The sequence below is a fragment of the Esox lucius genome, chromosome 10 (assembly GCF_011004845.1).
Source record: "Esox lucius isolate fEsoLuc1 chromosome 10, fEsoLuc1.pri, whole genome shotgun sequence".
Lineage (NCBI taxonomy): Eukaryota > Metazoa > Chordata > Actinopteri > Esociformes > Esocidae > Esox > Esox lucius.
Genome location: NC_047578.1, coordinates 15575331 through 15588759, shown reverse-complemented (window position 1 = coordinate 15588759; position 13429 = coordinate 15575331). Strand labels below are relative to the sequence as shown.

General features: G+C 41.8%; 1 protein-coding gene across 3 annotated transcripts in view; it reads right to left on the bottom strand.

The window, feature by feature from the left end:
* The window catches only part of fam135b (family with sequence similarity 135 member B), a 41358-nt gene that overhangs the window by 18638 nt on the left and 9291 nt on the right, over window positions 1-13429 (bottom strand). For 2 of the 3 annotated variants that reach the window (XM_010873585.5, XM_010873586.5), the window contains exons 3-7: window positions 12771-12850; window positions 6830-6984; window positions 3861-3931; window positions 2182-2355; window positions 1221-1353 (exon numbers count right to left, since the gene is read on the bottom strand). In XM_010873585.5, coding sequence (XP_010871887.2) covers window positions 1221-1353; window positions 2182-2355; window positions 3861-3931; window positions 6830-6984; window positions 12771-12850 — 613 coding nt within the window. Of the gene's footprint in view, window positions 1-1220; window positions 1354-2181; window positions 2356-3860; window positions 3932-6829; window positions 6985-9710; window positions 10389-12770; window positions 12851-13429 lie in introns of those variants that run through there. The other variant, XM_020049972.2, reaches the window with a different exon arrangement.

Genomic DNA, 13429 nt, shown 5'->3' with positions numbered 1-13429 from the left:
AAAACACACAGGTAATGTAACCAATGGGAATGAATATAATTTCAACTGAGTTTCCAGCCTCAGGTATACCACAAACCCACAGGTGCTTGATTCCTATTATAGACCTGTTACCAACAGAATCACGACAATGGATTGTCAGCATATAACATGGGTTTCAGCCTTCAGCCATCAGCATTCAGGGTTTGTAGCATGAAAAAGAAATACTCTGCTGAATGTGCAGAAACCTATACAGTAGTTATCACACACACACACACACACCCCTCACACACACCTTACAATCAACTCATAACAACACACACACACACACACACACACACACACATTTAGGAGAGAAGGACACGTGAGTGGTGTATGTGGGGGATGTATCCGGCTAAGCTACGTGTGTGCCGTTCCACAGCTCTCACACTACTAACCAAGCCTGTACACACAGTGTCACCATCATGACAGTAAACTCCTGGCCCTCTACGAGCCTCCTAACCCAGGCAATGAGCATTATCACAGCATCAGTTCTGAGAGAGGTGACACACCTACGGAGATAGGCCAGGCTCAGGCAGGTCAGTGTATCAGTGTCCTGGGAGCCTCTGGAAATATATTCCCTGCATAGTGTGTGCCCTTCCTCAACCCAATGGGCTTTGGTTGAAAGGAGTGCACTAACAGGGGAACAGGGTGGCGTTTGAGCCTGGCCTGGCCTGGCCCTGTGGGTTAATGAGACATTAGGGGGGAGGGGGTTGTGGTGCAGTGCGGTACTCATCTCCATGCAGGTCCATCTGGGGGACTTAAACTCTCTAATACTACTGGAGAGACCTGGCTGACGATGGCCTGTTCTTACAACAGCGGAGAATGAGAGAGGGAGAAAGAAAGGGCGATAACGAGAGAGATGGCTTGGCCACAGAAGACAGGATGCCGTAAAAAAAAAACTGAGGTTTTGTAAATGCTGTGGGTTAGGATGCTGTGAACATTTCCTACTCCAGCCCTTTTAATATGATTCAATTGGAGATATCCATTTCATTAAATTAAAAGAAAGCATTGGCATTCATTTCTTGAACTGCCTGTTAAGACGTCACTGGTAAGCTGGTTTCCTGATTCAGTGTGCCCTTTGAGCAAGCGCTCAAGTGCTATGGCAAAACCTGTCTCACGGTTTGGTCTGATCAGCTACAGTTACGTTTTTCAAGACGTACGATGACACACTTCAAATGAAGCTTGTCTTCATTCCCATGTACCTCGGTGATGATAGGTTTGCAGTATCCAGTGCCGAATATCAGGTTCTCCATAGACACGCCCATGGATGACGGGTCGGTACTGTTCTCCGGAGAACCTTTTCCCAGCCACGAACCCTTCCCGGTACGGGCAAAACTACAGAGAGGGGAGCATGAGGAGAGAGGGAAAGCCAGAGAGGGAGACAGTGAGAGAAGTTTGCCCTAGTGTAATCAATAATGCTCCGGTGTAATCAGAGTAATGGATGGCTTAACATTCTGTTTAAGATATTGGCAGCTGGATTCATCACCTAAGTGTTTGGAAAACTATTTATTCAAGTAGCAGACGAAGGCTGTCTGAAACGAAACCCAGTGTAACAGGAGAGATCTGTGGTTCACCAGCTGATCAGTGCGAGATGTTGCTGGTACTGTACACAAATGAAAGCATGCTGTATTATACTGTGGTCCACCTACTGTGGCACTATTATATTTATTTACAATAAGGCCCAGGGTGGTTTGGTGTATTCTCAGGAGATGTTCTTAGGCATGAATATGGAAGAGTGCCTGAACACAGTGCTTACCCTAGATATACTGGTGATATACTACTAACTTTGCCTTATTGCTATTATAAGCAGTTCACCACCACAATTAGAACAGTGAGAAGTATTCTCAGGTTATGCTCTTGGTATATTATGGTCTCATATATCACGACTATGAGCCAATCAGCACGTAGGATACAAAGCACCCGTTTAAAATATAGTATCGACTGTTGTGTACAGCAGCATTTACAATAGTGATATTGCGAACATTACAATAGAATGCACTACAGCGTTCTTGATTTACTACACACCGCTACAGTAAGCACTACACAGGATCGAAAAATTACGACAGATTGTAGTAGCACAGAATAATATAGTGGGCACACATGGACACATACAGTACACACGCACATACACACACACACACACACGCACGGTGAGGATGTTACCTGATGAGTGGCTGATGTAAGGCCAGCAGAGAGGCGTGGATGGAGACAGAGATGACGGAGAGGTGGAAGTAGTCAAACATCACAGGTACGTGGTGGTGCAGACCTCTCCTGGGGTGGAAGTGGAGACCCAGAGTCCTACTGCTGATGACCGGGACTGTCACAAGGTCGCCCAATCTAGAGGCCACCATGACAGTTAGTTCAGTCGCCACGATGGCAGGGATCCAGTCTCCTTTCGGGAGGGGGGGGGGGGGTTTGCCAAGCCAAACCCAGTTTGTGGGAAAAACACATTTCCAAAACCTGCATTGAATTAGCGCCTGTACATGTGCGAAGCAGGAAAAATATACCCCCCCCCCCCCCCCAAAAAAAAAGGATTGTTTTATTTGATTGTTATAACCCAATCTCAGCACGTAACAGAGAAATGCCCTGTCAGAACATCATCATGCAGTTAATGAAGAGTTCTCAGGAAAATGAAGGCAAGTAGAAATTACATTGTGCAACATTACTATGACAAATTGCAAGGACATTATTATTTGTTTTTTATTATTATGATGGGACAATGGTGATTTGAACAACACTTGCGTGGTACAAAACAATTTTTCCTCTACAACAATAAAGATGAAATTTGAAATTGGTAACGATCTGCACTCCAACACTTGTTCTCGGTCACACATAAACAGGCAACAACCAAATTAGTTGCTGAGAAAGACTGAATCGTACAGTCTCCGAATGAGATGGTTAATGAACCAACCAGGAGCAACAGTTTGCATTCGAAGTAATCCATGGGCTGTCAGTGGCCGGCAGTATCTATTGATCTGCAACAGCACAAACACCCAGAGGTCAGCCTGGGAGAGGCAGATCCAAATACGCACATCCAATAGTAATTAATCCTTTACATCCACACTGATAGACAAAAATGCATGCACAGAGACAGTGATGAACAAACAGACATGCATTTTGCTTGCACACGTGCGCATGGATTTGTCATCTTCCAGTTTGTGTTAAAAGTCAAGACGGATCACATTATAAAAACATCACTAGTACTGTAAGATAATTCCAAACAAAACCTACTGCGGATTTAAAAAGTAGCAACATCAGAGTTTCGGTTTGATTGACATTACCTCATGTTGTACCTCCTAGATTGTTTGCAGGCAAGGAGACTAAACTTGAGAATAATAAACCCTATCAGGACATACCAACAAGACTGAGTTATCAACAGTGCGAAAACATTTAAATTCTAAAAACACTAACCTACAGTACATGTAGCACACTTAGAACCAGGATTTTCTTTGTTAAGCTCATTTCTTTTTTATTTAAGAGTATGGATTGTAAGACCCAACCTAAAGGACGGCGGCTTCCTCGTATACTCAGTCATAATCAAATTAGCATTAGCTGTACATTTCAATTTTTGAAAAGAATTCCCCCCTGGCAAATGCTTGTATAGTTAATTGCTAGAGTAATCTACAACCAAGTTCATATTCTGCTTCAATGTATTTGCTCCCATATCAATACAGTACAATCTTGGGGATTTTCTAACATTGGCAGAGATTATAGTTGGTTATCAACTCCTGTAGCCTATATAGCAGATGAAGGAAAAATAGGGCCCATCAATAACATGGGGAGGGAGGGGGTCATGGAGAGAAACAGGATTGGAGAGGGAGAAGGTAAAAGTCTGTACATACTGTTGCTCATTGTCTGTAAAGTGAAGGTCCAGCTTCAACTGGAAGTCCACTTCGCTAAGGGCCTCTTCCACCTGTGACCACACACAGGTACAACAGTCAATACCACCAATCGACCACTGGATTAAAACAGTGGAAAACAAAAAGTCAGTGTCATGCTGAAATGTGTTTAAACAATGACATATTCTGGATCAGAAAATGGCTCTTTATCATGTTTAGCATTTCATATTCCCTCTCTGTGTCCAATCTCCCTGTTGTTTAGACACAGACACACAACGCGTTACTATTGATATTCGGATTGATTAAACACACTCTGGGAAATGGAGTGCTATATTTGTCCATCTTATCAGAATCTGAGGCATTGAGGAGATAATGAGAGAGGAAGAGAACAAAAAAGAGAGAGTGAAATGAGACAGAGGGACAGGGGGTACAGATGGAACGAGAGAGAAGGTGGAGGGTGAGAGAAAGAGGGGGCGCAGAATAAAAGAGCGGAAAAGAGTCAACCTCTGGAAGGTTAACAAGAAGAGGTGACTGAAATTCATCCACCGTATCCTCCAGACCAGAGCCTTTATGTCCATCCACAGTTAATGAAACTTTCTGAATTTAGGAAACCTGCCATGTACTGTGTCACCGACATAAAATAAATAAATTAGGAGGCCTGACCTGCCATGTAGCCTTAAGATGAATATGCTAACTGAACCGGGGGTCACTGTTTGACTCTGCAGGTTAGATAAGGTGAGGTGACATTCTCTCATTACAGAGGAATATACATGGTGTATAAGATGGCTTTGACAGCAAAGGATGGGGGAGTCGTGTGTGCATTGGAACTATTGAATGCACTTCTTCAGTAGCTGTCTGGCAGCTCCACCAACTATGTCCTTCTGTCTCACCCAAAGTCCTCAGCGTGGGACCACATGCAAAAATCATACACTTAGATCAATCAATCAAATGTATTTATAAAGCCCTTTTTACAACAGCAGTTGTCACAAAGTGCTTTTACAGAAACACCCGGCCTTAAACCCCAAGGAGCAAATGACAGTAGTGTTGAATTTCAGTGGCTAGGAAAAACTCCCTAAGAAGGCTGAAATTTAGGAAGAAACCTAGAGAGGACCCAAGCTCAGAGGGGTGACTGCTGCACTACACTAGTCCAAGAGTAACTTAGAAAGCATAACCCCAGATGAATGACCCTCGTAACACTAATCCTAATCTGGGCACTAAACTAACCTTTATGATCATTCCCTGGCTCATTCCCTGGCTCATTCCCTGGCTCATTCCCTGGCTCAATCCCTGGCTCATTCCCAAAACAATGGTTTTCAAAGTCGTGCTCATGACCCCTAGTGCGTTTGCATGGAACTGTAGTGGGGTCACCAAAATGCAAAAATAGAATTCAATAAAGGACTGCCCATTATTGTATGATAAATATACTTTAATTTGTCATTTAAAAAACGTATTGATTTCCAATCTGACCCTTTTCATCACAGAGCAGGAGGTCAACAGACTCTCTAGGATACCTAGACAGCATATCTCCAGCCAGACAAACACGGTGCTGATCAGCTATCTCCAGTTTTCACAGACATATCCAGTAGAGTGCACTGATCCTGCCTGTTTTAAATGTGATGTCATCGTTCCAGTCCTGAAAAAACAGCTATCCTGACCGAGTAACTATTTAAACCAGTAGCACTCGCCTTGGTCATCGGGAAAACCTTTGAGCCAACAGGCCGATGTTATCAACATTGACCCCCACTGTATCCTCCAACATCTCAACAGCCCAGAGACATACGCAACAATATTGTTTGAAGACTAAAGCTCTGCGTTCGGGCTGACTTTCCCAGCTGAAAGCGTCCGGCTCTACCCGTCTGTGGAACACTGACTTCCTGACCAACAGGATGCAACACATGTTAAGACAGAGGGGCACATTACTGACTCTTTATCCCTCAGGACGGGATCCCTGCAAGGACTTCAAACAACGCACCTGTCAAACAACAAAAATGTGCAAATGACCCCACTGCTCCGTTGTCATCACTGAGGCCGTTGAGTCCACGTACCATAGAGAGGACAATTGGCTGGTGGCCTTGTGTAGTCAAAACTAACAGGAACTCAACACATACAAAACCATGGAGAAGGAGGTTGACTTTAGGAAAGGATCTGCAACCTGAACAGTTTCTTTGCCGGTAATGTGGCCCTCATCTGTTTCATAGAGGTTAATAAGACTATGTTCAGCCACATCAAGACACAACTTTACAATAATTAGCGGCATTATACTGCACTCCTTTTATCTATGTATATGATACTGATTGTGTATATGTGTACAACTGAAAAATTTATGTATGTTATACTGTATATTCCTCACTCGTACAGTATGTTATTATCAAACGTGCCCAACACACCTTTGCATATAACTGTATATCATCCATGAGTAGATTTAATGTATTATGTCTTGATATATCTCCCACTAGCAGCTCCATTATACCCAGTACAATTGTATGTGTATGCATTTTCTGGATTCTGATCGAGACATTATATACTGAAGGTTGGTTGAGAGAGTTGACAGAAAATATACGTTTTGTTGTGTAGATTTCAAGGTTGTTCTAATGGTGTCCATTTATGTGTGTGCACATGTTTAAGTGTGCCTGTCTGTGTGTGTGTGTGTGTGTGTGTGTGTGTGTGTGTGCGTGTGTGTGTGTGTGTGTGTGTACAGTGAGGCAAAGAAACGGAGATCAAATACTTATTTCACTCATTAAAATGCCAATCAATTTATAACATTTATGACATGCGTTTATCTGGATATTTTTGTTGTTATTCTGTCTCTCACTGTTCAAATGAACCTACCATTAAACTTATAGACTAATTATTTCTTTGTCAGTGGGCACAATCAGGATACATTTTCTCACTGTATGTGCGTGTGTGTGTGTGTGTGTGTGCGTATATGTGGTTGCTGCGTATGAATGCATAAGCGCGTGCGTCCGTCTCACCCTCTCTCCGTCAAGCAGCAGGTGGACCTTGAAGAGCATGCGGTCGTTGATGCTGACCTCCTCGTTCCTGTAGAGGATCTGGAAGATCCGGCTGAACACCAAAGTGCCTTCATTGACCCCGTCGTGGACCCCCGCTGAGCTGAAACTACACTCACCTGGGTAGGGCAGGGTGGAACATCAGCAGACACAATATACACATTCCATATCACAGTCATTTCCTGTCCTTCAGCATTATTGCCGCTGTCGGAGGCAGGCTGATTGATGCAATCGTCCCGGCTTCTCTCATCTTCATTCGTCGTCATACATCTCTATATCTGGAGCTGTTTGTTGTTTACTGGACTTGCAGATTTGAGCCAGCAGCTGGATCTGTGATCTGCGAGCCTTTTGAAGGAGGCCCCCCACACTGGTTCTCTCCCATTTTCTCCCTCTAACATGACCCCTCTATCACCCTCTGTCTTTCATCTCTGCTGTCCGCTCCCTCACACAACAGGCCTACACACTAATAACAGTGTGACTGGGGTGTACTGAATGCAGTGATGGGCATTAGACAGTGCGTCTCAACTGTTACTGCCAGGTGAGCTACCCTAATTTCATTCCAAACTGGTTCATAGCCTCGCTATTGCAGATTGTCAACACAGATGTAATGAGGGTGAATCCTCAGCGCTCCGATCTAATTAAAAAACATGACATTGCCTAGATCTGCCCCGCAGAGAGGGGAGAGAGGGACAGAGGGATCGGAGCTGGCAAGACACTAAAGAAGCTTCACTGGGACTTCTTCCTTGAGGTATTGTGATACTAATCAAATTCTCAATGAATGTGCATAATTGACACGGTACAAAGCCACATGGGATTTCAAGACATGCAATTATTAACAAGAATTACGAGGACTAGATATACTGTATCTACAAGCTCTCCCCATCCAAAAAAGGTCATATAAGAAAATATAGTTTAATAAAACTGAAATGTATGAAAAATATTGGTTCAATATATTTTTTATTCAATAAATATATTGTCTACATTTGAATATATTAACAAGGCCAATTTTGTAATATAAACATGTATTTTGGACATATAACAGTCAAAAGTATGGACATATTCTCATTCAAGGATATTTCTTCACAATAATATAGACTACTACAGTACAGACATTTTGCCTCTGAGCATACAGTAGCTCCGCCTACTGGGCCTCTTTGTAGCGCTAGCAAGCAGGTAGTGTGCACGTAGAGTGCGCCTGCTACACTACACAAGAGATGGACAATAAACAAAATAAAATAAACGCTGGTATGTGAGCGGTGCAGAAAAAAAGAAGGAAGGAGGAAAATAGCATGAGTGTCCATAACAGTAGTAGCTTAGCGGCTATGGCTACTACTTGTGTCATCAACGTGAATAGCTTGGCGTCTGCGGCTGAATATGACGGTTTGACAGTCACATAAGAAATACCTGACCTTGACCATCACGAATGGCCACCAGACAGAGGTTAAGAAGACTCGATTCCATCATGTCGTTCTTCTAACATCACACATTTTGTTTACAATGACACCAGTGTTGAATATGATGGTGATAGCGACAGTGATCACAAAATTAGTGATGATGATGTTTGCCCTGACAGTGTAGTGACACAGAATAAAATGTCTGATCCAGGTATATGTGGCCCTCCCAGCTGACAGTTAAGGAAAGGTGCAGGATAGTGAGAAAAGGAAGGTATATAAATGCACTTGACTGAGCATGAAACTGTACACATGATCCAAATGGCTATAAGTGCTTTGTGCCTCACTGTAGTCGTAGCTTATAAGGCAGTTTATACCTTTCAGATAATGATTTTTTAACTAAACTACTCTACTGAAAGGGACAGCAATGCAAGTAGCTTTGGAACTAGCAGTTCCATTCAACAACAAAGAAAAAAGATGTGTTCAAAATATTCCCATATGGCTTTGATAAGGACAATAGGTAAAAAAGATGATGTTGGGGCCTTAACCAGTCTTTGGCCCAGGCCCGCAAATCACAAAAAACACCACTGGCATTAATTTAATAAATAAATACACTGCATAATTAACTTTTTAAAAGGGCTACCTGTTAATTGAAATGCATTACAGGTGATTCCCTCAAGAATCTGGTGGACAGAATGCCAAGAATATGCAAAGCTGTCATGTATGCAAAGGGTGGCTACTTTTAAGAATCTAAAACATAGGTTTGGTTTGTTTTGTTTAACCCTATTTTATTTATGATTCCATAAGTGCTATTTCATAGTTTTGATGTCAATATTATTATTTTACAATGTGGAAAATAGTAAAAACTGAATGAGTATACTCATTGTGTCCAAACGTTTGACTGGTGCTGTATATAAATATAAGCATGTAAATACAAGTATGAACATATATTTTGTTTAATATAATTCCATATTTCATTTTCGTGTTTGGGTTAAGTCAAAGCATTGTTCTATTTATAGCATGAGATACAGGTGTTAAGAGATTCATCACATACTGTAACTCTCCGAATGTAAGCCTTCAACCAGTGTGCCTTGGTATCAGAAGTAAGCTGCTTACTGCTGCACATACCATCTCTTTCACTCCCACTCTCTTTCAATCCCTCTCGTTTTCCATATCCCCATATCTCGCTCCCTCTGCTCACTCAGAATGTCCTCCAAGACGTTCTGTTTGCACGCCAAAATATCCGTCGACTTACAGTAAGGTACAGCAAACGCTAAACTTATTCCTGAGAAATGTTGGATCATAATTTGATCCGGTTCTTATCCTGATTGTAATTCATGGATACTGATGGAGGTGTTGATAGATTTCTCATCATGCATACTGTATAGCAGTTCACCATGCAATGGGGTGATCAAATTATAATTCTACATATCTACACCCCGCTGATTACAAACCATCATGTTTTTCTCTATGAATCACCGTCACAGTCAGAAGCCAGACGATCCCTCACACCTTTCCTTTGGCTGAAGGGCACCAAACAATTGATATGTCAAACGCAATACATTTTCTGGGTAGATTACTTCCCACATCTCTCTGTGGTTGATAAATGTATTTTTCCTCTCTGGTTGCGGCGGAGTGCGGCACTGGCTGGTGTATTCATCGCTGGAAGCCCTGTCTGTCGCCAAGACTTATAGTTAATACGTGACCTTGTAGAGGAGCTGATATTTGACCATGGGGAGGTGGAGCTAATAGGGGATGTTGTGGCGGAGGAGCTAATACGTGGACTTGTGGAGGAGGGGCAAATACGCGATATTGTGGAGCAAGAGCTACAGAAGGAGGTGGGAGTACCTGGGGAGAGAGAGCCGAGGCTAAGCCCTGGAATTCAGATATGGACATACAATAATGCTACTGTACCGCACATCGCTGCAATGTAGCCAGACTGCTTACTGATCGGAGTGCATAAAATGTGTGTGCTCAGGCTATCCAGATGCAGTGCTTTCGGTTGTATGTGCATTACAACAAATTATTGGTAGGTGACATTATCATTACAAACCATTACAGGCAAATGTGCACATTAAGGATAACAAACAAAGCATTTTGACAAGAGATCAAACATAATATGGCCACTAAATCCTGCACTGTCGTTTAACTCAATGCCCTCCATGGTTGGCAGATCTCTCCGATCCTTATTCTTCGAGCTCTCCTCTAACCCATTTCGCAGAGTGGGCTGTTTTATTCTTTATAAAAGTATTTCCAGAGCACCATGTGAAGCTTCACCATATGACAGCTCACTTTCAGCTGGACAACACCTTCCCGACGTCCCTGCATAGCTCAGAGTGACATCCAGGTTATTACAGAGCTAGTGGGTGGCTGGAAACAGGTGGCTGGTGGGTGTTGGTGGGTGTGGAAAACCAGCATCACATTGTCAGGTTCTGCTTGAAACAACAAAGGGCTTTTGCAACCATGCTTGCCCTTGCCAAGGAAGTGCCATGCATGTGCTACACTGGCACACATACACACACACACACACACACACACACACACAGTGTTCCCTGCATCCTGTTTTAATCACAATGAACTATAAATAGATTTCATTATTACAGCAAATCAGAGTCGCCAGGGATATGGCTTCCTGCTTAATCAGAGTACTAGGGCTATCTGCTGATGCTGATGGGACTATAGTGACAGTTTGTGCCAACCCAGCCTACTGGAAAATGTAAGAGATTTCAGATGAAGCAAATATATTCCACCATAGGGCTCAATTCAATCCCTATCACGGATGTTCAGTGCTAAAGAGCAACTGAAATGTAAAGGTACTTTCTAATTGACCCGAATAAAGTATTTACCATGAACGTAGGCACCACAAAGGGAGAAATTACCTCAAGCATTAAAGCTAGCTGGGTCAGAATGGTTTCAAATTTTCCAATCAATGCAGTGTTAATGCACATATTACACCATAGCTGGCGAACTTTTGGTGGAAAACATTGGTGGCATACATTGAGGTTTATGTGGTGCACTAATTAGCAACTCCCCCTTTCATTTTACATGAAGTTTGACTGGCTAGCAAAACTTGATGTTACTAAGTAAGGGACGTAACTAGCTTAGCTGATGTTGTACGTAAACAAAGAAGAGCTTCTAGCCTGTACTGACGTTCAAATTACCATTACTTTCCCCACTGTACAGTACATGGTACTTGTACCATGAAAATGCTATAATGATTGTATTTCCTATGTTAAATAATAAGTTGCAGGTTTTGTGCAGTGGATCTTGAACGGGTATCAAAACCAAATAATGTTTAATTATCACTAAATGTTCAGTGACATTTAATGGTAGAGACAAATATAGTTTCCTGCAAGGATAAAATATACTGGATACGATGGATTGAGCACTGTGCTCAAAAGCGCCTGCCAAAACGGATTAAGCTGGCAAATGATCAGCGGTCTGGTCAGATGCTGATCAGTGTGAAGCATAAATATTGTCCAGAAGAAGTGATTTAATTATGCACTAGAAAGAATTTGAAACACCATAATAGTGTTTTGACAAGAGAAAATTACACCAAGACTATAATTAATTACTTCAATAAACATAACTCAATCCTACTGTTTTCCAAAAAAATTGTAAGATACCTGGCAACGTTTGCAAAATACTTGATAAAAGGTATTGTTTCAAAAACATCTCAGAACATTTAGGATCTTAGCTTATTTTTCCCAATTGTAGCTTTGCCTAGCCTGAGACCACAGCAAATGCGAGATGGTAGAAGATAGATCATATGCTTCCTCCAGTCCGATTCATATCAAACGACAATGAATTGAGCCAATGTTTCCTCAATGTTAGGTAATAAAAAAATAAAAAAAATATTATTACAAATTATTTCCAAATTATTTCTGTATTGTATGCCACATATGAGCCTGGAAAACCAAACATTCAGGATGAGGAGCTGTGTCATTCTATGGGAGTGTCAAGAATTTCACATCTTTTGAATTTAGTGAATCAAAATACTTCAAGGTATGGTATGAAAAGAAGCAGCATTTCTGATGTTTGATAATATAAACCAACACTTCAATTACATCCAAGGAAGCCTGAACCAGCCATTTCATACTACCAGCTAATAGCATACAGCACGGTTTACCATAATGAACAAGTTTTAATGAAGCAAGAACTACAGTATACCTCATTATGCCGTGAGTCAGTGCTAGCGAGACAGTTCAGCTGTGCTTTATGCTTACACTACTGTCACGCAGCAATGTTACAAAGTAGTGATTGAAGTTCGGGTGCACAAAACACATGGGGTAACATGCTGTAGAAGATGCTTGGTCAGTGGACTAAGCCGATTAAACCAATGTCTAGCGCTGCAAAGATTTTTTACTGCTTTTTAATTGGATAATTAATTTAATGTTGGCTGAAGTGTTCCACCCGACATTTCGCAAATTTGGTGCAGATGTTTTCTTCACCCTAAGTGAATTGAAAAAATATATTTTGAAAATTGAATACATACTGCCGATTCTGGATTTTACCTGTATTTCCTGGTGTTGTTGCTATCAACCTGTGTGGTACACGAGGCGAGACCTTCAGCCCAGCTCGAACCTGGTAGAATCTGGAGGGAGATACCAACACAAAACTTCCAGTTACTACAATACATAGCTCATATTCTATGTGGAATCAATGTTTAGAAAAGCATGAAAAGAAGAAGCTTTCCATGACATCAGACCCGGGGCTAGTACTATCATGTTAAACACCACCGGTAAAGAATTGTACAAATGTACCTAAATTATTAATGAGGACAAGATAAAGTGGCAATAAATAATAAATTACTCATAATAATGCACTCACTATCCATTCAGCAAAGTCTACTGAGAAGGTCTGTGGTAACAGAGCGCGGCACCATAACTTTGATGAAACGGACATCTTAAACCCCAGTGGTTTGAATCCTTAATGATGATTGTCTGAAAGCTGTGGTATATGAGACTATATCACCGGTATGTCATCGTATAACTCTTTACAGTTCTAATTCCATTGGTAACTTGTTTATAATACCAATAAGGTATCTTGGGGGTTCTTGGTATATTGCCAATATACCACAGAGGGCTGTATCCGTAGCTTCAGTTTGATGACCATATAACCAGTCCCCCTTAATACCATACTATTATCTTTCGGCACAAGCTGACAAAGGCCT